Raw genomic sequence first — 26,577 nt, forward strand, 5'->3', positions numbered from 1 at the left:
TAAGTGACTAAGTACATAATAATGTTATTAGAAGAAGTAAATCTCCCCCAAACGTTCAAATTAGAAGGATATCTTGTAGGGTTTTAGAAAGCTATGAATGCTCCATAGGGAAACCTAGCTAGGGATCTAACTTAAAATATACTACAGAGACAATGTTACGTGCTTGGTAAATATCTAAAATAATCAAATAATTTTAAAAAAATACTTTTAAAATGAAGATATCTACTGAGAATACCTGTTATATGATAAACCGAATTAAAGCCAATTCCAAATCTTCCAACTTTTAAGGGATCATCTTTCTTTCTGCTTCTTGCTATCTCCTGTATACCATGCCAGTCCTCAGGGGTGAAAACTGCATCATTGTATGCATAAAATGCTGGCCCTAAAATAAATAGGCAAGCATTGAAAAGATAACAGAAGAAAATTATTTACTGTTGAAATCTTCTAGAGAATGAATTGACAAAACAGAGAAAGCATTTCTTTAAAGTACGCATGTGCAAAGAGTTACCTCTGTGTATGGTACTTGAGAGATACATATTCTAATGTGGTATCTATTTTTGGTGTCCACATAAGAGAATGATTCTGAAAAACTGAACATAAAGTAGAAGCAAACAACAGATCTTCTGAAAGAAATGTCCAATGGTGAAAGGCTTAAACTCATTCTGTTCAGTATATCGGAAAGATGTTCAAAATATGTACTAATCACAGTAATACCTGCACTGGAGGGAAATATGTAGCAAGATATAATAAGTGTCTAGAAAGTTAGACATTTAAAAGCATAAATTCCATAAATTCATAAATTATAATAAGTAATAAATGTCTAGAAAATTAGACAGACCAATTCAAATTAGAAGACATAATGAGATTAACAACTGGTAAAAGCCGGAAACAAGCAGTGGATCATCCATCACTGAAATCTTCAAATCACAGCTGAATGCCTTGTGGGATAATTATGCAAACTAATTTGTTTGATAAGCACATAACTGGCCTCTTTCACACCAAGACATTTTAGACTTTAAAAACCTTACAGTTAAAAGAAACTACATTTGCAGTACACGGGCAGAAACTACACATGCAGAAGACACCATTTTTAGGTACCATCTTTACATTAACGATTGGAGATAGTACTGAAATGACGTAGTTAACATGTAAAAGTCCAAAAATGACTGTCAAATACTTTTGTTCATCTTAGGTCTTGCTTACTAAATCTTGTTTACTGGCTCTACAAGAAAGTCCTGTCTTGTATTTTGGAATATCAGGGAATTAAATCCAAAGATGGACATGTCTCCCTGGAAGAAGTTACTTAGAATAAAGAAGAACATGAAGACTTTCTCAAACGAAATTAATTGGAAGCATTCAGAAAGCTGCTACTGACAGCATGCAAAAAGACAGTAAGGCCTTCAAGATGAAAAATTGGCTTTGGAAAAGAATTATCAACATTAGAACATAGACAAAATATCCACCTAGCAAGGTGGAAGTGGTAATGCAGTCATCTCTATACGGTCAACTTCACAAAAGAAAAAGAGAACCACAGAACCACATCCAAATTGAAAAATAATGTCCAAAATAATTAATTAATAAGTATATTTACCCTGATATTGTGCCATGTCCTTTGACCACAGAGTTTCTGTTCCATACTGAGTTTCATCATATAAAAACCTAACCTCTGTGGCACCAGCATCTTCTGCATTCTGTATCAATTCCTGACAGCAAAAACAAAAAATAAAACATTAGTATTCAATGCAGTAATGATATACATATTGTAGCCACGGCTTTCCAACTTAAGCAGTAGAAAATATAAAGTAATTGTCTCAAGTTTAATTGTTGTCATACCTTTCAACTTAGTCTTTTATCTAGCTTACCTGAATGAAAACAGACATAGAAGGAACATACTATAAACGCAAATACTGCAAACACAATTTGAATTTGGAGCTGAAATATCATACACAAGCAGTATTTATAAAGTTTAGAAATCAGGGCCCCAGAGATACACATGCACACACAAATGTACACCTGTATGAGGGGGAGGGGTGGTAATTTGGCATAAAGGGGTACCTCAGCTGAATTGAAAAGCTATGTAGGTACAACACATCAAATCCAGTGTATTCATACAACATCAATTTAATTCAGTCATGCATAAAAATAAAAGACTTGCTAGCAAGATAAATCTTTACATTGGATCCTAATATACCATTGACAGCAAAAGATGTTTGCTGTTATCTAATGTATAGTTTTAAAACTATAAGCCCTCAATTTTTCACTTTATGACAATATATTTAATCTGTAAGGTACATCTCACAAGCAACCAAGATAAATTATTTATATTGGCAAGTCTATATTATTCTGAAGCAAGATGAGATAGCAATAAAAATAACCAGCTTAGCATCAATAATTATATATATATTTTTTAACAGTATCTGTATTTACTGAATTTTTAAAAAAATGATTCTAAAAGAATTGCCACAATTATGCAAGAAGATACAGAAAGATAACCAAAGTTTCTAGAAAAATTAAATAGCTATGGAAACCACAACGTAGTCAGACTTGCATTCATTTGTGTCACATCAAGGATCTGCTACATTTAATTTTAAAAGCAATGTACTTGAAGAATATTAACAATGAAATCAAATTAACAGACCAGCAAAAATCCTATTAACTGTAAATTGTAAAGTGTGGAAAGATGTGGAAAGAATTTATAATTTTATATCTACCTCTCTGACTTCTAAGCACATTATCTTAGTTCTTCACGTTGGAATGAAAATCTAGGCTTTAGTTGTTAAGTATGAACCCTTCGTGATTCAAATGCACCTCATAAATTCAACTAATCCTGGGGAATGCATAGTGAAAATATAGCACCCCTCCCTCAAAAAATACAATTCTCAAAAAATATCCAGGATGCAATCTGCCAAAACAATTGATGAACTTATGCATAAAAAAAAAAAAAAAAAAAAAAAACCTTCTAGTTCCATGGTTGCAAAGCAAACCTTCCAACAGCTGGGACTTTCATCTTGCTTCACAATTTTTACTTGTCTGTTTTATATGTACCGACAAATATATACCTGCCTATATATACAAAGTGCACTTAATCTAACAATGAAACGTTGTGATACTGTTATAGTTCATTGAGAAAAATACATTTAGCTACCAAGAAATTCCATGGCGAAATCTTATATTAAAGCCTCAGGCTTATCCCAGTCTTATACTAAGATGAGCCCCCCTGAAATTGTATATACTATAAATGTGGGTTTGTCATCATTTACAACAGAAATGTACAATCAAGCAGCTACCAAAATACACATTTTAGATAGCTCACTCACATATAATGACATCAAAGACTTCATGATACAGATTAACATCTGCATCTTAATCTCTATTTTCTAATTAAATTACAATGGCAACTACAGCAAACAAGATCAGAGATGTTAAACAAAACACAGCTCACTTTGCTTTGTACACAGAAATAGAAATATTTATCTACTGCTCTGGAATGAATATCTGATAAAGTATGATTTCCATACTTCAAATCTTCCAGCAAGATCTGCTGGAAAGTGTTAAACTAATGGTAGGATGTCATGCACATTAAATGTCTGCTAAAAATACCATCTTTTATATACCTTAAGAATCTGTCCTCCTTCTGGGTATCTTCTTAAAATATCCTTAAGAAAATCAACAAGTGGAGGAGTTGTTTGTCCAAAGCGACCTAGAAACAGAAACAAAAAAAAAATCTGTGTTTTATTCTACGATGCACTGAATATCAGATTTTTAAAAAATACTTATCAGGCAATTACTTGAGTTAATTTTGAAAAAATATCCTAAGACCTGATACTATAAAATCTTGGATTTACAAAATGAACTGCAAGAATATCATATTATAAATCCTTTTCTTCAAAATCAAGTAGTGGTCCTGATGTTAATGTCAGCACGCTGTTTCATATCTGGGTGAAACAAAGGTTTTAGATCAGTTATACTCCAATTCCAACTACTACTGTTTAAATATAGTAAAAAGTAGTACTCCTTTAGTAGTTAAGTAGCAGGATGGTGTTCTATGGCATCAATGTCTCTAACTTCTTTACAGACAGTGATGATCCCTAGTGACATCTATTCACCCTCACAGTACACTATGGCTCTAGCGTACGCTTCTTGTTCTGGCATATTGTGGTGCTAGCATGGGTGTTACCAGTGCTTTCTAAGAGAAAGAATCTATCACAGAATGAAAGGATCAAAAGTCTTCAATTCCACCTCCAGCCTGGGACTGAAGAGTAGTTCCCTAAATTGAAACCTCTAAAACACACACTTCAAATAGTAGATGTATTTCCCTCAAGAAAATCAGGCTCTACTGATGTCATCACCTATTACTTCCCTTCAAAGTTACTAATACAACAATTATTTCTGTCTCCCTTTGGCCTATATATGTTTATCAAATATACAGATGCAAACATGTATATCTTACATATATTATAGAAAAAAATAAGACAAAAAAAAAGACCACAGTCCTCAGCAATGTGGAAGAAGCAAGAGATAGAAGATCTATTTGCTGAGAAAATGTCAAGTGTTTGCCAAGAAAAAGTCACATCCAACATCTTGTCTTAGGAAGCTTTCATCACTCTATATTTGAGTTTAGCTAATAAATCAGTGAAAACAAATAAGTTGCAACATGCAGTTGAAAACGTGGGAATTATTTTATAACTTTTTTTTTTTTAAACTGTATGAAGAAGTACATGAATGTCAACTTGTAATATGCAGACCTCCAAAACAAACTGAACTAATCAATACGAGAAAAGTTTGTGTCTCTTAATAGAAATTCTCTAAGATCAGGAAACTTATCTTCTTTAGGTCTAACTTGGGTGGAGGGGAGGAAGTATTAACACTATATTAACACTATGGGCACAACAAAAACACATCAGTAACTTCAAATGATAGCACTGAGGATGAACATTATTCTAACTTTTAACATCTAAAATTCTGGTCTACAAACAACAGAAAAAATTCTGAGATCCTGATCTACTCAAAAAATCTTGAGATTCTGATTTACTGCATGATATCAAGTGCTGAACTGATTCTTCTTGAGTATCAGAGCAGATCATATTGGTTCCAGAAATATGAAGAAGGAACATTTTCCACCAGTACAGCCAAGCATAGGAGCCCAAAGAGTCCATGCACCTCCATCCTTGAAGGCTTTCTAAACTCTTCAAGATCAAGCCATGAAAAACCTGGTCTGACCTCAAAGCTGACTGTGCTTTGAGCAGAAAGTTGAAGTAGAGACCCCCCAGTATCCCTTCCAAAATGAAATATTCTGTGAACATATAGAATTATTATATATTACTTGACAGACACTAGCAATGACTGAATACAGATGTGACTTAAGTGAACTTCAGAGTGCTTCAGGAACCAGCACGCCTGGCCCTACTGACCATGCCCTTGTTGAAGTTATAAATTCAGGACCTTCTTTGATTCACCTGCTGTTAGAAAAATAAATAAATAAATCTCTGAAACAAGGCTCCACTATGCACATAAAAGGCTTGAATTAAAACCTTCAGATCTTTTAGACTGATTTACATCAGAGTTGTGGGCCAGAAAACAAGTGCTATATCTAAACATGGAATCCTTAGAGAGGTATCTCTATGAAAATCTCACGGCCAAAAAACAACAGTTCCCAGGCACAAAAAACAACAGCTTTTTCTTTCCCATGAAGGATTTCATATGGCTGCTTACTCTACATTCTTCATGTATTTGCATGACAAAAAATAAACAGAGGAAAAAGAGGAAAAAACTGTAAATAAAGAGTATACCAGTCTACAGATACCAAAATCACTATCAGAGCAGTCAGGGATAAGAGAAAGAAAAAATATTTCATGCCATAGAACCATGGGGTCCATTTTCATAGGTGTTTTCTAACCATTTCAGATTCTAGAGAAAGAAAACATGAACTTATAGCTAATAACACAAACACCTTGCTTTCCTCTATGTCTAGAAAACTCATGGCTTACATAGGCTGAGAAATGCAGCTTTTTTGTGATAACAAATAAAATACCTGCATGACAATAAAGGCTTCCTTCTTCATCCTACCATTACATTAGCATTTATTCATTCCCTTATAATAAAGTTACTGTTAAAAGAATATTAACACTTACAACCAAGTAACAGAAGCTTTTTTACTGACAGTACAATTGTCTATATAATAGTTACTGAAAAAATATCTTCTCAGTGGCTACCTTGTCTACATGTATTCAGCTTATTTTATGTGAAACAAGGCAGCTATTAACTTTGTTGCAAGATGAGTTTTTGTCAGTTCCAAAGCACAGCAACATTATAACTTCTATGTATCAAATTACAAATAAAAATTGAAACACCAAAACACTGTTTTTCCTGGAAAAGAATGAAAATAATAAAATGAAGGAATACCTGTAACATGGAAGCAAAATAATTGCTTCCTATCTGAGGTCAAAAAACAATTTCTATTAACTCCAGACTGTGTCAGAAAATGTTTTGACCTTTCAGTTCATAAACACAGACAACTATTTTTCTTACCTCCTCCTTTCAAACCTTCTGACTGAAGCTGCAGAAAAACTTGATTTTGAGACTTTTGAAGATCTGCAATCTTAATGCCATCAGACAACTGAAATAAAAAGACAAGTTTTGGTCAAAACATTCCACAGTGTAAGTAATTTACTGCAGTTTTATTCCATAAATATTTATACCATGAAGCCTAGTTTTAGCTAAAAGTATACAAACACTCTGCAACGTCCAGTATTCAGTTTAAACTGCACTTTAAGTCCTTCCAGACTAGGATGGCCTCCTTTGCCAAATGGTCTACATAATACTCACATGGTGCATCAGTCTGACAGTAACAGGACCAACAAATGGCTGCAAACAAATCAGGTGGAAAAATGCCTGTAGAAGCATGCTAAGAGCAAACCACAGCCTCGTATTTTTACACTTGGAAAGTTCCTTGTCCTGGGAACTTCTGAAAGCATGCAACCATAACAGTTATTTTTCTAAGGTACAAACCCATAAAGAAAATAAACACACTAGAAATGTGCTCTATGTACTCCAAAAAGTACATATAAGTATACAATTGTAAAGTAGTTTCAAACTAAGCAGTATCAGCTAAGAGCAGCTAATAAGACAAAAAGTGTAGAGACAAAAGTATGTCATAGAAAGACCCCTGAAAAACTTGACAGCCTCATCTCCCTATTACCTCCACATGCAAGCCTATGGACCCACTGGGACCACAGAGAAATAAGGGAAAAACTAAGCAACAGATTCCTTAACAGCCATTGGGAAAACTAGTGATCATAACAAGTCATGGTTTTGTTACAATGTCGGTTTATTATGTGTGTCCCAATCATGTATCATGCGATGCACAAATATAACGAGCGTAGAATTAGAAGTTGCATTGTGCTAATTTGAAGCCTAAGCAATTCAAATTAGTCTCAGTTTACAGTAAGCTACTTGAAAATTTTATTATGAGAAATCATCATATTAGTCTCAGTGTATAGTAAAGTTTAGATCTACTTTCTCCAATGGGTAAAAACAAATCACTAGTTGGTGCTTACACAGACATGCTTACAACCAAACTACATTTAATAAGCAAAAGACAGTCCCAGTTCACAATGTATAATTATATTTTTTTAAACATTAATAAGAAACAGATGCTTCTTTTCATTTACATCAGTTTTAAGTAGTACTTACAAGAACAGTACACTTATTGTAAGTTCCTAGATAAACGTTGTACTTGAGCTAACCATGTCTCAAGATGTAAAATAACTTAAAGTGGGTGCACTTCCCACTCAGAATTCACTAAAATTAAAAAGAACCCACAAATGCTGGGAGTTTTATACATTAAGTATAAAAGGGGTAGAATAACCAAATTTTCTCAGGTAGGCTTTTTGTACCCAAAACACCATCAGAAACTGGAGAATTAACAGATTCGTATTAATAGCTTAACACTGTAAGGAGCTATGAGAAGCAGAGATACAGGATTTCACTCAACAGCTGGTAATTGTAGGTAACAGCTGTAATGGAAAAAAGATTTAGCAATAAAATAAAGAATAAAATAAGAGTTCAAAAGTTCAGGAAGGATTTTCAAGATGACTGCAGCACAGAATGAACGTCCCTACACATCTTTGAGGTTAATATTTAAAGCTATATGTCTCAGAATAGCTGTTACAGTCTGCTCCTTGCCAAAACATAGATTTCTGTGCCAGACAGCGTGCTACTCACAGCTTGGCTTCCAGATGAATTTTAGAGAGAGATACATAGATCTCCTTCCTCCCGAAACAGGAAGGCCTGAAGAGAACAGAATCAAGGGCACAAAAAAGGGCAGAATATAAAAGATGCACTAGATGGGTTTCAAACCTGAGTGCTCCGGAAACTCCCTTCCTGAAGCGTGTGGAGCAGCACAACCAGAAACACCCACTTTTTGGTGCTTTTGGAAACCCCCAGCCTCCTCTCCCCTTCCTGCCCACCTCCAGGACCCTGCTCCCACCACAGCCCCGCGCAGGGCTGCCCTCAGGCTGATGCTCTCCGCAGGACAAGGGCTTTCATCCCTTCCCTCCTCCCCTGGGATTTCAGCTGACAGCTTCTGCAGTGCCCAGGGGACCCGACCAGAGGCAGGGAGCAGCAGCAGCAGCTTCCCCCCCACACTCCCCGTGCTTCTCTCACCTCTCTGCCGCGGTGCCACAGGCGCTGCCGGGCGGCGGGGAAGCCGGCCTCCGCGTCGATCCGCGCCTTCACGTCCCCCACGGTGGCGGCCGGCGGCAGCTCAAACGTCCTGCAGCCCAGGCAGCCATGGAGGACGGTGACCCGGGACAGCCTGCGGCGACACGAGAGACACCGGCTGAGAAGAGCCGCCCGCAGCCCGCCTTCCCTCCCTCCAAACCTCCCTCACGGAGGCCGCCGGAGGCTCCGCGGCGCTCCCCGCCGGGCTGAGGGGAAGGAGCCGCCGAGGGGAGCGGCTGGGGCAGCGCCTCACGCCCGCTGCCCCCCGTGCCCCGTCCCGATGCCACTCACATGCCCGCCTCGGCGCACAAAGGGCTGGTGGAGCCGCCACAGCCACCGCTGCCCCTCACGGGGAAGGGGTGGGATCGAGAGCGGGAGGGGCTCGCCCTCAGCTCTGCGCCGCGGGGGAAGAGGAAGGAGGAGGAGGAGGAGGAGGAGGAAGGGGGGAGCCGGCGGAGAAGCCGCCCTAAAAGCAGCCGTGGCTGCGGGGGGAGGTGGCCTTACTAGCGGTAGTAAGGGCCCGGCCTTTAGTAGGGTGCCCTGGGGACGTGGGGAGGATCCCCGTGGTGATAAAGCTCCTCTGTGACTGGTTTTGGGGGCTTGTTAGCTTGCGTGAGGCAGCTCTTAGTGGGAGAGTGTGGCATGAGGTCCCCAAATCCGTGAGTAACACTTGGGTCCAGAAGCACGGCCACACGCAGCTCCCTCCTTCATTCAGCAGGGAAAAAGCGCTGATGGGGCAGGACCAAGGCTGTAGCACCTACTGCCTTCAGTGCTGCCTGATCTGTGCACTGCAAACACGACTTTGCCACCTAGGGAGTTCTCTCAGTAACAGCTCAACACCCTGAGGAGAGCAGGGGCTGTGCTTTGTCCCTCCACTACTGCCATCCTTAAGTAGCTGTATCTCCCACCCCTCCTTTTCCTCATCATATCTCATGTAATGCCCAGCATTCAGGCACCACAATGCAGAGCACACAACATCAGTGCTAATAAACCTCATATTTCTGAAGTACACAGAGCACAGAAAGAAACATCATTTTTCTGCTTTTCTGTCAGGCTTGGCCATGAATACTGACTGGTGTTGATCTTCCACCTTATCTCATAGGGTGGAAGATCAACATATCTCATATTATATATCTCATATATATATCTCATCTTATAATTCCCCTTGCTGTTCAAGACTCGTGGAAAGTATTCCTGACAATAGGCAGGAACAACTCCAGTCTCTCAAGACGCAGCGAGAGGCAAAGGATGCACTGGTTGTGTTGTAACTTTTCACTGTACAGCAGCTCAGTGATTACCAATATGCTAGCAGGAAAAAGAAATTTCTCCAAAATTGGGAGATGGATGTTGATGTGTGGAGAAAGCAACCTAATGACCATCAATATGGAAACTGCTGAAGCACTCAATGAATTAGTCTTCAAAGGCAAAGCCTGTTTCCAATCTCTGACACATTTTGATAAAAGTGAGGAGCAGCCAAGGATGAAAACTAAATAGCAATTAGGTACCACAGTTAGGAAGTTCTGTCTATTCAGGCCCATAAACCCAGATAGAATTCACCAGAGTGTTCAAAATGCAGATCAACATGACAGCAAGGCCACCTCAGAAATCAGCTGTCTGTGAAAAAGCACATTGATGAGGAGAGCTTTATGGATGGGGAAAAAAAAAAAAAAAAGAAAATAAAAAGGCTCATCTTTATGAAAGACTAAAAGGAGGCTGAAAGGAATCAAAGGCCAGTAAATTTCACCTCAGTCCCAAGAGATATCGTGAAGAACATCCACTTGGAATTCTCTTCCAAATACTTGAAGGACAAAAAGGTAACCATGAAAAATAAACACTAATTAACAAGGATCTAATGAACTTTTAATTACCCTATATGATGAGATGACTGAGCAGGTAGATGAAATCCAAGTAGTGGATGAAATATACCTTGATTTTAGTATGACTTTTGACACGGTCCCCTTTAGCATAAATATATGGAAGCTGAGGAAGTATGGGCTGGAAATTAGATGGGTTAAAATTTTATTGGATCACTGAGATTAAGAATTTACGGTAAGTAATTCAACACTGAGATGGCAAGCAAAGTACTGTATGCAATCGCGTTGCGTAGGCCTGATATTGTTCAGTGATGACCTAGATGATGACAATGATGGCACTAAGTAAATTTGCAGAAAGCACTTATGAGGGAGTGTTCAGAGCCTTCTCTTGACACCTGGGGTCTATCACAGACAACCTTTAATATGACTGGTATGGAAATTAAGTGACTGTTGTGCTGTAAGGTGACTGATATAACAAAATTTAATAATAATAATAATAATAATAATAATAATAATAATAATAATTGGTACCTAGCCAAAACTAACAGTAGAAAGGTATGGTTTGCAAGAGATTTATGATGACTAGATAATATCATGGCAAGATGAATAAAGAAATATCTGATTGGGTGGCCCATGTGATCCCTATCCCAGAGAAAACCGTTATAAGCATAAACTGTGGCAAATCAAGCTTAGGAAAATTGTTCTGAAACCTCAGAAGAGATCCTGTTTGGGGACTTTAATTGCTGGTTAGAGAGAAGAGGATGAGTCTGTCTTTGATGCATGCCTGAAGCAGAGAAGCCTAACGTGAATGCTGCTCTAGGTTGGTGGCAGCACCTACAGAGACATTTGCCCACTATCTTTAGCGTGGATACCCTCCTCCTGTCACCAACTAGGTGGCACAGGGGAGTAGGGCTTCCCTGGTATTGCCAAGTTGAGCTCCTGGTGGCTAGTAGGGTAGCAGTACTGCAGTAATGGGCCAACTAGTGCATGAGTGAGCTAATTTGGTCTGTATCCATGTGAACATGGATTTTGTTATAAGTGGGGTTATTGTTATAAGTTATTGTGGATATTGTAATAGGTTAGATATTGTTTGCACATACCCATAATATTAGCAATAGGGTTACCAATAACTAGTTGGAATTGGTTTTTTATGCAGTAAAGGATATTGCAGCTCAATGATCCTTGTGCTTCTCATCAGTCAATTAAACTGGCAGTCTCACTGTACAAATCAGTCTTCAAGTTCCAGAGTTTTAGTCTATCTGTGATCCCAATGACCTAGAGGAACTTTGAGAAACTGGTGGAGGAGGCCAACAGAAACCTCCAAAGTTAATGTGTGCAGTGTTCTGCAGAGGGGACCATAGGCTGTGTCAGCACAGCTTGGGAAGCAATGGGCTGAATAGCAAAACTACTTCAAAGGACATGGGGAATGCCAGGCTGAATGAGGCAACAGTGTGTGCTCTCTGTAAAGAGGATGGCCAGCAGACTGCTCAGTGCTGATGAGGCTGGATATTGTGACCAGAATGTGGTGACTGGGGCCTCCTTAGCTCCAGAAGCCAGCAGAGGACTACTAACATGATGAGGGACACAAAGCATATCACCTACAAAGAGAAGCTGAGGGAGTTGGCCTTGTTTAGTCTGATGAAGAGGAAAGTGAAATACAATCTTGCAGCACCCTGCAACTACCTGAAGGGCAGTTACAAAGGTGATGGAACTGAACTCTTAGAAGAGTAAGACTGTAAAAATGAGCAATGGCAACTGATTGCACCTTGGGAGGTTCACAATGGACAATAGGAAAAGACTTCATTAGGAGTAATTCAGTACTGGAAGGACTTGTCCGGAAAGACAATTAACATATTGGCATATTTTCAAGGCTTGGCCATGGCTGACCCGAGCCTCCTTTGAACAGGAAGCTGGACTGGAAACCTCCAGAGGAAGCTGAAAACCCCCAACCAACAATTCCATTTCATTCCAACTGGTCTTAAATTCCAGTCCCTGACTATAAATGAAACCATTTAGGACTTCAGTCAGTGTCAGGGAGCTAAAACTACTGCATGGCAGCAACAGATAACAGAGTTTCTGTGATCAGCCCACTAAAACAGAAGGAAGCTTCAAAAACAAAGGTCAAGTGGATCAGCACCCAACACAACATCTAGGTAGACAGCTTTGCCAGTGCTGCAACATCTTATTTTCATTCATCAGCAATATTTATATTTTTCTCCATTTTTATTTACTATGGGATGGCTTTCGTTTGTCTCTCCTTTATTATGTGTTTTCTACTATGTTTTTCCCTTTGATCAATTTCTGCCCTGGGTTCTTTATTTCTGTCCATCCAGATAGAAGCAAGATAGTCATCCTCTTTGTGTATCTGCATTAATAGAGTAGGCATGACTAGAGCATGTGTTCCATCACAGCCATGTGATTATCCGCACTGTTTAACTGCTGTTGTGCTTCTTGTTGCAATTTTGACCCATAACCACCACTAGTCTTTGGGATGATGACCAGACAGTTCATAAACCAGGGACAGCTGCCCACAGGCAGAACAGACAAGGACATTTGGTTTTAGGTGGCTGTTGATTTTTTTTAGACATAAGCCCTTACCCTTAGAGTTCTGGCCCCTTCTTTAGGGCTCCCTTTTGTTTATTGGATAGATGTTGCTGCTGATGAACAAGCTTTCCCCTGATTTCAGTGGTGTCAAAATTTCAGGTTAACAATTTTATGACACAGACTCCTAGCAAGAGAAGGAACTGATTTCAGTAAGAAAGATAAAAACAAACCGACATCAGATCCAAAGAATGGGGAAAACAAGCTCTTCTCAAACTCCATTTTAAAAAATAAATAAATAAATAAATAGGTTTTCAGTAAAAACCTATTTGCAGAAACTTAACAGGAATTTAAAGCCACTACTGGAGCATCAATTACAATGCTGATTTCTATCAGCAATATCCTGGCCATTCATCTGGCAAGGAATATAATATAAGTTTCCTTTTATTGGTATAATTTTCCTTTTTTATTATGAAGTGATTTATGTACATCCTGTTATCCATTATCAATCTCTTTGTCTTTTTGACAGCGACCTTTATCAACCTTCCTTTTTTTTTTTTTTGTCCTGATTTCTATAAGATTTTTATTTATCTAAGTAACTCCAAAGAGTTACTCAGAAATTGCAGTGTCTAACCAAAAAGAATTACAATTTCTAGTTTGCAGAATTTGGGAATACACACACACACAAATCTTGGTTTTAGTTTTCGATCTTGCTTGTCCCTTTGTAAAACAGAACTAGGAAACTGCGTAATATCATGTGTATATGTTTCATGTGTATATACATGAAACCTAAACATACATATTTGTATTACTGATTGTACATGATGATGTTAAAAAAAAAAAAAAAAAAACAACACACTTGACCCAACCAGGTGGAATTTTGTAGCTATGGTACTTACAAAGCATAAGTTTTACATTTAAAATGATTGAGATAGATTTGGGAACTTTCAAATAATAAATGTAGAAATCCCTGTGATAACATTCTTATAACCACATTTCCAAGCTGAACAGCATTTGGATTTAATAATATATATGGGAAATTCTCCTGCGTGTAAAAACAAGAATTCTGTTTGGTTGAGAATGAGGTCATATAACCCCTACACAGAGAGACACGCAGTAAAAAAAAGTGGAAAGTATCTGTAATATTAAAGTATTTTCCATGAAATGAAATGAAAGACAATTTCATAGTGATTATTCCTTGAAAGCAGAAAATTCTATGTTGGAAATATGACCCCGTATTTCCAATAATTTACAATAACTGTTCAGCAGCAGAAGGAGATGGATTTGAGCCCATTCCTTCTTTATCACTGTGCACAAAAAGATGGAATGGAGTCTGCAAAGGGAAGAGTGTATGGTGTGATAAGAAGTAAACATTGTTAGGTTAGTAATGCAAGAGGAAACCACTGCAGTACAGCACCATCCAGTGCAGCAAATATTCTGCAGTGCTGGCAAGCAAGTAGTGGTGACTCAACAGCTACATTTATTTCAGACAGCGCACACTAAACTCAAAGCTGCCTATGACACAGTAAGCACTTACCTCCATTCTGAAATCAATTCCTTAAGTGTTTCTAACAGATGTTTTGAACATTACATTGTACATATTTCACATTAGCCAGAGACTATAGATTGCAATGGTCTGCAGTCACTGCCAGGAGCTCGGTATATTCTTGCTTACAAATGCTCTTTCAAGAAGTTCGAATATAAACCTACCATTTGTTGATGTCATTTGCTGATGACACATGTGCTACTCATTGGGAAAACACCCCTTTCTGGAAAGTGGAAAGTTTCTATGTTATTTGAATAGCTTTGTTAATAGAAAACAAACCTTTCTTTTTTATATATTTTTTTTTATTATTTTTTAAAAAAGAGAGAGAGAGAAATCACTGAACAAGCTATAATGACATCTAGTACAAATAACAAAAGTTTGGCCTGTGAGGCACTTGATCTAAACAAAATATCCAGTTTTGCCCTGAATTCTGTTACAAAATTCTGTTACAAAATTAAGCAAATTAATTAATATTTTTTTTTACAGTATTTCAGTGCAGTGAGTTTAAATCAGTTTTCCTACTCTGCAGTCCTCATGTGAAACCACTACAGCCAGCTTCTGAGCCAAATAGTTGCACGATCATGACTTAGTAAAATATTCAAGAACTAGAGGAAAGTATTCTATTTGCAAGCTGATGTATTTCTAAAATAACAAGATGCTTTTGAAATACTACTACTAATAAAGGATTAAAGGACAAAAAGGCCAAGGGCAGCCATTTATTTCCATCTAATGATTTTGTGCTCTCAATTATTTATTTTAACGTTGAAGCCAGTTCCTTGATGGCCCTAAGCAAATGCCAATGGAAAGTGCTTAAAAGACCATAAAACTTGTATACCTTTTGCTAATAAACAGCAGAACAAGAAGGCATAAACAAATGACAAAACATCATAATCTTCTCAAATTCTTAAGTAAAACTTCCTCTTAGATCTACCTCTGGGAAAAGAATACTTGAAGTTCTTCAAGGGCAGACCTAACCTTACTCTTAACTCTAGTACAGTAACCATTACTCCACAAATGTGAATTGCTAAGAATCTTGGGGTTTTCTATTCCAGATGGTACAAGTAACCAAATACCAGTACAAAATGCTTGGAGTTTCAAAATATGCAAAACATTAAGCCAAAATAGTGATAAAAATAAACTCCTCAATTGCTCTTCAGAGAATTGCCTTAGGAGGGACTGCAGTGTTGCAAGGCTGCTGTTGGCACACATTTTTTTAATAATACTTGTTTTCTTACAGCCTTTGGTGACAATAAAAGGGCCAGATTTAGAATACCTACTTTAACCTTGTAGCACCAAAAAAGCAGAGGCTAAATTTGCAGATTGATTTCAGTGCCTAATGTAGGTTCCTAAATACCATGACAAATCCAGTCCTGGGTTTTTGGCCTCCACTTAGGACATGCAGTAATCAGCTTATCAAGGGTGTTTTTTCCATACTGCCTTAACACAGTTTTCTTATTTCTTTCCAGAAGACGTAATGAAGCTATTATCTTTCTGCTTAAGTGAGGAAAATCCACTCAACAACTGTAAAATGAGATCATCAGCCCCAGATTACATATGGATTATACATTTTAAGATCTATTTTTTTTATCCTTGAGCAAGAGGATTGGTTCTAAATACTGCATCTATTCATGCTCCAAAGTTTCTGAATATCTTGTAGGCATCACTGAACAGAACACCCTATGTATGGAGAAAATATTAAAATATCAAACAGAAGGAGATGCAAGACATGCTTTTTTTTTTTTTTTTTTTTTAAATTATGACTAGCCACAACTTCAAGCACCTCTGCAAATAACTGTAAATCAAATATGTAGTGGGTGGTACCCTTCAATAGCCTTGCAGGTGATGCTAGCTCTCTGTCACTCCCGTCTCATTTCTAGCTGTTTTTAAAATAGTAAGGCAAGCAACACATTATCCTTTGGACAACAGGAGAATGATGGGTGGCACAAAAGAAGAAACACTAGCTACACATAATGCCCAGTGAGAGGGAGTAAAAGGGGAAGAAACATCACAGGGCATCCTCTCTGTGGAAAACACAGAGAAGTGAAAGGGATTCTTGGTTTGTCTGACAAGTCCAGTGCCACAGTTGTGGTATCTCCAAGTAAACACTACTCCAAGCTATAGCTCTTGCACAAGAGTTGCAGAATCATTTGTCAGGGGCCAGAGGCTGTGTTTCCATCTCCTGTCCTACATAAGGTAGCACAGGGTAAGATGGAAGTATTTCCAGCCTTCTACACCCCACTGCATTTCACTCTTCTTTTCGGTTTTCTGGTGGAACATCTTACATAATCACCCCTTACCCTGATTCAGATGTTATTACCCAATTTAACAAATTCTTTTTGTTTGAGCTGGTTTGGCTCATTCTCACAGAGCTGAGACACAAAGCAACTACAGAAGCTGTGATACCCTCAGAGCCGGCAGAATGCTACCCTCTAGCTTCAGCAAGGATATAAATGTTCTCACTACATCCACTAAAGATAAAGGTAAAATTTTCCTAGCTGGGGGTAGGGTACTTTTGAAAATGCCATCATTCTCATTTACATCTCCATCAGTGTGACAGCACAGATATCAGCATACCTCTGTATATTTGGATAAAAGAGAAGCACAAAAAGTCAAGGAATTTTTCTAAAAAGTCCAAGGAAAAGGAGATGGGACACCTACAGGGGCTACTGAGCAGATTTTGATACAGTGCTGTATGCTTATTTATTATGAATATGTATTAATGTTTGTACATACACAGCTATGGAAAGAGCTGATTAGATACAATATACCTCTTACTATAACTCCTGTAAAATCTCTATTGAAATATGGGTATGACAACTGCAAAGTTACCCAAGCCTGTGCCAATTTCTCATCAATTAGCCTGCTTGTGTCTGTTTTGAACAGAAACAGCCACATTGCAGCAATTGGTTTTTGCACTAAGTGTCTTCACAGCCAGCGAAGAGTGGATTAACAGGTGTGGTAATGGAAGGTGTAGTGTGACTGTGTCCCATGGGAGCATCAGCACCCCTGGGGCTGCATCGCACTCTCGCCCTCCCACCACAGACCAACTTAGAACACTTCAGTACCCAAAGATTTTTGTGAATGCACAGAAATGAGATTAAATGAAGCATTTGTTTAATAACGCAGCAAAACCCACCTACAGCTTAATCAGTGAATCCCTTTTGGAAAAGAAGTTCATTCTAATTAGCTATAAGAGGTTTTGTTGTTGTTGTATTAGATCTGTGTGTTGATAGAAAGTGGAATGAGGATAGGAACTTAGGGGAATTGCACTCCTGTTAGTATGAATTAATACTACAAAATACACGTAGTGAAGAGTTCTAAAACTTCAAAGTCATCACCTGCAGTGGAAGTCTGCACTTTAGCTACTGTCTTTAAATATACTGCACAAATTCCATGAAGCTCCAAGCGGGACCAAAGTCTTGTTGTTAAAGGCACTGTACAAAAAAATAAAATGCATAATAGCTTGGCCCTGCCCCAAAAAAAACATTTGCAGACTTGCTGGAGGAAGGGCATACATCTAAATTTAAGAAGCAAACTGATTTGGTATGATACCACAAGGTCACAGCGGTCTGCTAAAGCTGAGACAGTTGCTTCAAGTCAGGCATCTAAAGCCCAAACTTCACACTCTCATTTGATAACTGACACTTCACTACAACTATAATTGACACTTCATTTCAACTAAGTTGAAGATGACACTTCAACTACAACTAATAATCTTCCTATTATAGCTAGGAACAATAACAATATTAAAATTGATGTGAAGTTGATGTACTGTACCAAAATCTTTGAGATCTGTATTTTTTTTCCTAATTTAATGATAATGGAATAGAAAAAAAAAAAAAAAAGCCAGCGGGGATTCTGACATATCACTTCATAGTCTAATGGAAACTCAGTTTAACTGAGACTTACATAAAAACAAAAACTGCGTGGAACCAAGTGAGCAGAAATCATTAAATAATGGATATGACAGAATATTTGTCATTTATGATCAGGGTAGAAGAAAACCCATCACTTAACAGTATGCAAGAATGTCAATATTGAAATATAGAATTTTAAACCGTTGGCAGCATGAATAATACTCACTACGAGAAATCTGCCTATAGCAGAACAGATTGAGCCATTCACATACAACAGTCAATATGTGTCAGGCCCAGTCTGTTTGCTTCTCCCTTGTCTACAACTCTTAAGTCTGATTTATTCAGTCCCATCTCTTCCGAATGCATGGTTTCAACTTGAATATTGGTCCTGAACCTCTAGGACAATCCACACAGAGGCTGTCTTACAGAGAATTGCACATCAGTGGGGATCCTGCAGATTACAAGGCTGGGGGTAGAGGCTGCCATCTCTTCATGCAAGGCCCACTGGTAGCAAGTAACCACATTTCTAGTGACAGCTTAACATCCAGATAAACACCTAACTCCTGAGCTTTGTTCAGACACTGCCCATCCACCCAAGGAACTTGCTTAGTTCTTTGGCTGTTAGCTAGACTATTCTTTGTTCCCAGTAAAGCAATATGTTAAATTCACCCTTTGGCAATAGGGGCAGAAGAAAGCTTTTACTTGTTTTTAAGAAATGTTATTGTGAAAGTGGACTGCACACGTAAATGGAAAGTTAGACTATAAATCCGTTGCTCACAGGAGCAATAAATTTCACAGGAATAATTCATAAGTAAATGCAGCAGAACCTGGTACCTATGCATGACTTTGCAACTAAAGAAATTTCATCCTTAAAAGTAGTTTCCATTTGTTTGTTTTTTTACAAAGAATAAGACACAGATACAAATAATAAGACAATCTTTATCTTACTGAAGACCACAAGGGTTCAAGCAAGCACATCTCAGCCTAACAAAAGATTCTTTCAGGAGTTAATCATTTTACCTGCTCTTATCCTTGATCTCCATCGTCTCTTTTTCTTTGATATCTTCCCTGTAGGAACATGAAGCAGATACTGGATTTATAGATTAGCAAATTATTTTTTAATCTTCTCTTGGTGGTTCATCACCTCCTCTTCAGTGGATACAAGAAATCCCAAACATATGAAATTCAATTCAGTGTTCACACCATCCCTGTATTCCAAAAGATTGCTGTACGTCTCACCATCTGCTGCTTCTCCAGTTGTCTTCTAAAATCCCGTGCTTAACTGTTCACAGAACTTGCCTTTCTGATAATCAGGAACACACTTAATAGGACTGGTCTCAGAAAGCAAGGAGGTCTTGCTTATTTTTTTGAAACAGAATTCAAGCTATGTTTTTGTGGGATTGATTTCTGTAGAAGGGGTGGAATTGTGGCAGCTGCTGTTTCTGCTTTTTCTTCCTTTTTTTTTTTTTTTTTTTCTTTTTTTTTTTCTGGAAGCAGACAAAATTGGAAGAGTATTTATCAGGGCAAAAGTCTGATTCGTCTTCCCCCTCACACCTGCTGGAAGCTGCTTCTTAACGTCAACTCAGGAGTTCTGGAAGAAAAGACAGAAGAGAAAAGAGGTGGGCCATTAATACAACACAGAATTGAACTGAAGGGTATGGAAAAGTCATTTCCTCTGAGGGCATAGTTGCAGTTACTAGTATTAAGTGAGTCATGTTGCTAATTATAAATTGCTTTCTGCATTACAGTGCTTGTAAGCACATGGAGAGCTGGAAAAAAGCAGTGAGATTTTTTGCTTCTCCTCTAGTACAATACAGTGCAATCAGTACAATAACTAATATATGTAGCTGTAAGTACGCTGAATTAATGGACAAATTTTCAGTTTCTTTCTTTACATCAGTATCTGCTAAAAAAGGCTCTAGGATATATTACAGCTTTGATATAAAATTATGCCATCAAAGAAAAGAACAGGCTGGGCAGAACACCAGTGGAGAAGGATTTTGCCCTTCTGCTCAAATGGCTGGCAGCTACGGGAAGAGATTAACTAGCTTGCAATGAATTTCCATAAGGATGATTCAAAGTCTTCCCATCTAATCCCCCCTCCCAGCTATATAGGTCAACATCCATCCTACACTGCCTATGTCTTCAGGAACTATTTCCTTCAAGCTGACCCACAAAATTTTTGTGGCACCAGAAGAGTGTATAAATTAGGCAAGCCATGTGCTGTGAAGCAGCAGAAAACATTTCATTCAATATGCATGCTAAATTATTACCCCAGGAGAATATGTGTGAGAGAGCAGGGAGAAAGACAGTGGTATTCCATTAATGTTCTGCATCTGTGCAAATGTAAACCTTCTCTGAGCCTCTGACAGTGCTGGCAAGTCTTTTCATAATGTGCAGTTGCATATATCCCTCTTTAAACAGGAATGCAGAGAGCCTTTCTTTCCTGACCCAGAAAGGGAAACAACTGTGACTGCATTGCAAAAGTTAAATAAATTAGTTTATTGTCTAAGTATGATATCGAAATACAAATGGAATGTGAGAAAGGAGGGTCAAATATATGGTTTGGGTTTTGCATGTTTTTGAGGGGTTATTTTTTTCTTTTTCAGTATTTAGGAATTTACCTACTCAGCATGTAAGTGAATATCAAAGGATATAGACTGAAGATGTATTTTGATGCATATTTTCCATGAAAAGTATCGCAGATCATGTAACTTAGCATAATGTGCTGCTAAATGGCTTTAATATATATATATTTTATTTTTTTCTAGAGATGCTGGGATGTATATCTAGCCAAAGGAAAAGTTCCACACTTAAGTCATAGTTAAGTAATAGAGACTGAAGCCAAGAGCCATGCAAATCCAGCCTCATTTGCACAGGTGTGAATGATTCCATCCAGAATAAAACCAGTGCAGCCCTGCTGCATAATGAGTTGCAACTGGGAGGGGAGCACCAACGAAAAGGATGTTGGCTGCAGTGGAAAGCCATGCCCAGGGGGGTCCTGGCATGCTAGTGCAGCCATAGCTAGAGACCAGGACAGCTTATACTGTTTTCCCTAAAAAAATCATTAGTAAAATCATACATGAAAATCATTTAAAGTTGTTTGAGCAACTTCAATTGTCTTGGGGAAGGAAAAAGAAAAAATAGGTTTATAATGGAAAGCTAATTATGACTTTAAGAGACAGCCTCTCCATAATTAGTGAGTGACACACTTTCTCAGGCTGTATTCTATTTCTAGGCTTGGCCTTTCAAAGATTGTCCTTTATTATGTTGCTGTGGGGACGCTTTTTAACTCACTGTGATTTTGTGCATGATTTCACACATATCACTGTGCATGACCTGCATGCTGACAAGACTCTAGCTAAATCTGTTATCATAGTAAGTCAGTAACCACTATGAGTATTTCTCCTAAGACCCTGAAAAAACCTTTTGTTTCAGAATTGATATGTTACTTGGCATGCCCTTAAAAAAGAAAAATTCTTGTAGGATCTTTGACAATGATACCTCATCCAGAAAATGGATAGATCCAAAGTACCTGTAAGCAACCTAGAATTATTAATTCAAAAAAAAAAAAAATAGCTTGCTTAGCGGGGCAGCATGTTAAATCATCACATGAATTGACATCTCTACACTTGCAAAACATTTTGATAGTCCTCGAAGGAACTTGGTCTTGCCTGCACAGATGTGACCAAGTGGTGTTGTCAGTTTGCTTCCAGATCACATTGCAATCCTAGAAAGACTCTGACACAGTCATCTCCACGTTGTCTCGCATGGTAAGAAAGAGACAGTTTGGCTCTGAGACACCAGATACAGACAGACTCTGGCACACTAACTTCTTCACCTTACACTGCTTCACTGTCCAAGGTAGTCATGCAGGTTACCCTATAACTTTACACAATATTCAGCTCCAGTATATGGCACCACTCTTTCATTTAATTCAACAGTATAGACATTGACATACATCTCTCCTGGGTAAAAATTATAATTATTATTTTTTTATAAAGTTACAATCATTGCCTTTATCAGTTTTGCTGGAGGATTTTGACTTTAATTGCTAATAAACCTCCTCCACCAGAATTCAATCTGTAAAACATTCTTCAATTTTGTGGATGCCCACAAGTAGTTCTGGGTATGAAGCCACAGGTATGGGTCCTAGCACACTACTATGCAAATACTGAATTTTGACTGCAAAACAGGTACCTAAACTTAAATACTATTCCAGGAATTTTTTGTGTGAAAACCATTATCTGACTATATCTGTTTGCCCCTTGTCAATCCTTTTAGTATTGGGATCAGTCTAAACTACGTGTACTTCATGGGTTTCTTTCCTCATCCAGGGTAACTAAAACCAAACCTCTAATATTCCATCCAGCAGCATGAGAAGCACACAAGAACCATCACAATTGTTGAATACAATCACAAGTTTAGAGAAGATAAAACCTAAGAACAAAGACAGCACAGCAGTAACAAATCCTGAATCCATGTTTTATACCATTTAAAAGCACAACTTGATCACAGGACCACAACAATGGGAGTTATGTGTCTTCAAGCAGAAGAAAAAAAGTGAGCAGCATAGCATTAAAACAGGCTGAGTGGACCAGAGCTGCAGCACACCTGGGTCACAACAAGATGTGCACAGCCAAAAGGTACCCCCGCTACCTGCTGCATCCACAGGTAGCACTGGCTCTACCTTGCTTTTGTCCTCAGGTACAAAGATACACTGTGGAACAATCCTATTGTGCTAATCACAGCTCCTTGTAATATCATTGATACAAACAATCCATGTATAAAGGAGCTAGGGGAAAAAACACTTCTTCTGTTTAGGACATTTCACTCTCCCTCAAAAATGTTTCCTTAGTAAAGCACAAAATGAAAGGAAGCATACAACACAATCAAACCCCATGCATACAACACAAGCAAACCCCATGAATGTGACATCCAATTTCGTTTTACCAATAAATCTTTCAACAGTAAATAAAGGGAGATGTGCCTTGTGACGCATGCTAAAAACTTCCTCTGTATGAAACCTGAGAGCATGAGAGAAACATCCCTTTAAAAGGGAAAAAGCAAGGATACCTGGTGAAACTGAGGACTGACAAAAAGGCAGATGGAAACCAAGTATGTCTGAAGACTAATATGATCTCAAGTAGTATGGGGTCATCTCAGGGCTAATACGTAATCTCCTATATACCATTACAAATGCAGAATGGCTCTGCTGTTTCACTAAATTCTGCCTTCCCCTGGATTTATTAGGCAGGAACACATGACAGGTTTAATTATCCCAATTAAAATCCCACTCTGTGCAATATGCATGAGCCTAGACCTGATCCACCATGGCTGCAACAGACTGGTGGATGAAATGGGCTGGCAGTGCTTTGTGCTGCTACGCAGCCAACTTGCATGTAATGTGTTACTGTGAAGTCCAGCACTCTCACCATGGCACTTCAAAGACACAGAGCAACATCTACATGCAGAACAGGCTACAGAAACTCATGTAGAAGTGAACCTGAATGCATACTGAGACATAAAACTGTACAGCAATTTGCACTCTAGGGTTTCAGACATACAGGGTTAAAAATAGCCTGAAGCAGCAGATCTACTCAACATAGCTTGTATTCCAGGAGAAACAGCTAAACCTCAAAATAAATAAATAAATAAATAAGTAAGTAAATAAATAAATAAATAAATAACAGAGAGAGAGAGACTATGAGACCATCCAGGTACCAAAAAATCTGAGAAGACAGACACAACTTAAATACAAATTGTTCCTCTTGATGCACAAGTACACCAGTTGGGTTCAAAATTCCTTTCTATCAAAGGTTAAATTAAACTCAAGGCTACCCCACAACTGCAGGTATCACACAAATTTATTGAGTTGCTTTTCAGAGGTGGCTGTCCTGCAGAAATCTGAGACAGACCTGATACAGTGCAATATGATAACATGGCAGCAAGCCAGCAAGCTAGAAATACTCTAAGTAAAATATATGCCCTTAATATGTTTATTGTCTAGACAGCTTCGGTGCAGCAAATTCAACTGAAATGAGTAGTCCAGGCCACCAGCAAATATAAATCAGTGCCATCAGACAAGTATATGGCTCTGCATTTATATTGCTGTGCACAATATGGTCTTTCAGTCCTTATCACAAATCATTTTAAGATGAAAAGTAAAATATTTTTTTTCAAAAATGCCAACACATTAGTACTATTGCTGCTATTGACACTGTTCATATCATATTATTAATACTATTAATACTTCTGAGAATAAAACTACCGCACTCTTGTTCACTTTTATACAGAGTATGAAAAAATGAGCAAGTTTTGTAGTCATTGTGGTGGTTTTTTTTGGACCACATGCTGTTGTTGTGCCTACCCCTTGCAAGGCTACACAAGAATCAGAGAGCAGCAGTTCTCTCTCTTAGACCCCATGGACTAAGCACTGTTAGAAATTATATTATACATCAAAGGGAAGAAGGGAAGGGTCTTTTCCTCCTGATCACTGCACAGACCAGCAGACACTCAGAAGCAAAGGGTACACTTCAAACAGACTATATTCCAACCTCCTCTAAAAACAACCTGCCAGATTCCAAAGGTATACTTGTATAACCTTATATTAGATCAACATCTTTTAATATATTCTTTTATACTTCTTTATCCACTCAAAGAAAAAAAAAATAAAAGAAAATAAAAGAAAAAAGAAATGAGGCAGGATTATTAGAATTATAGGATAATCTAGGCCAGAAAAGACCTTCAAGATCATCAAGTCCAATCATCAACCTGGCCTACTGGGTATCATCACTAAACACTAAGCACCACATCCACGTGTCTCTTAACTACCTGCAGGGACAGGGACGCCACCACTTCTCTGGGCAGTCTATTTCAATGCTTGACCATCTTCTTCATGGCAAAATTCTTCCTGATATCCAATCTAAACCTCCCCTGGTAGAACTTGAGACTGTTTCTTCCAATTAAGTACTATTTACTTCACTTTCATGCCAAAAATTTATAAAGATAAACCACGGAGAGCAGAGAGGACCATATTTGTCTAAGATGGTTGTTACAGACAGCTGTGATTGCTGGGCAGCTTAAACAACATTATGGCAGTGACTCACGAAGGCTGTCAGTGATTCAGACTGCTTCTGAAAGATTTTAGACCCCACTTCCATTGCTCTCTTCAAAGGAGAGTATTTGTAAGGCAGTAAATCAAGCACCCGCAGTAGGCCAGATTATAGCACAGAAAATTCCCTGTTCATGTCTGCCTGAACCCAGAAAATGCCAAGAACTGTTTGAAAAAGAGGAAGTGTTCCCTGAGACAAAAGATTTGTTACGGAGAGTTTTCTTGTAGAACAAAGACAAAAAATGCTCAATGCTCACATTTCCCCAGTGATTTCTTGAGAAGTACAGAAAAGTGCAACTTACAAGAGTATTCTTGGAATCAATTGCAACTAGTTTAAATTTAGGTATTACCTTTTAACAGAAAAAAGCTGCACCAGTAGCAGTGTGGGTGGGAGCACAGACAGGTTGCTCATCAAAACACACACCAGTGTCCAGAGCAAATTCAAAGCAACAATAAAGTCTTATCTACAGCAAAGGTCACAAAGGTCCCTCATGGCTGAGTGAACATTCCCTCTGCCTCAGTGTGTGCTGGTCAACTGACAACCACTGTTTTGTTTGTGAAAATTTATTACTCAAAGAAAGATGACAGTCTGTTGAGAGTCTCTCCAAGAGACAGTGAAGTTGGGCGATAACCTTAAGAACAGAATTTGGTACAGATGCTTCTATAGCACATACTGGGAAACAGTTCAGAGTTACCTGAGCAAATGGAAAAAGTGCTAGGTCTAAAACCAGAGGGAGCAGAGCAGTAACAACCCAGTGGTGCAGCTGCAGCAAGCAGAGCTGACAGCCATATGGTTCTCAAGATGAAGCCATTTATCTTAATCAGAGATCAACCATTATCTCAATCAGATAATGACAGGACAAGGGGGAGTTGTTTTAAACTAAAAGAGGGGAGGTTTAGACTAGAAGTTAGGAGGAAATTCTTCACTCAGAGGGTGGTGAGGCCCTGGCACAGGCTGCCCAGAGAAGCTGTGGATGCCACATC

The 26,577-nt window shown here is 38.4% G+C and overlaps 1 protein-coding gene across 2 annotated transcripts in view; it reads right to left on the reverse strand.

Annotated features, from left to right (window-relative positions):
• SACS (sacsin molecular chaperone) overlaps positions 1-26,577 on the reverse strand; it is a 59,971-nt gene that overhangs the window by 21,340 nt on the left and 12,054 nt on the right. Inside the window, exons 2-7 of one of the 2 annotated variants that reach the window (XM_084497284.1) lie at positions 19,500-20,070; positions 8,665-8,815; positions 6,529-6,616; positions 3,615-3,700; positions 1,592-1,703; positions 236-382 (exon numbers count right to left, since the gene is read on the reverse strand). In XM_084497284.1, the coding sequence (XP_084353410.1) occupies positions 236-382; positions 1,592-1,703; positions 3,615-3,700; positions 6,529-6,616; positions 8,665-8,815; positions 19,500-19,522 (607 nt within the window). In that variant the 5' untranslated portion in view covers positions 19,523-20,070. Of the gene's footprint in view, positions 1-235; positions 383-1,591; positions 1,704-3,614; positions 3,701-6,528; positions 6,617-8,664; positions 8,816-9,012; positions 9,108-19,499; positions 20,071-26,577 lie in introns of those variants that run through there. The other variant, XM_084497285.1, reaches the window with a different exon arrangement.

This window comes from Aythya ferina (genome assembly GCF_964211825.1).
Source record: "Aythya ferina genome assembly, chromosome: 1".
Taxonomy (NCBI): domain Eukaryota; kingdom Metazoa; phylum Chordata; class Aves; order Anseriformes; family Anatidae; genus Aythya; species Aythya ferina.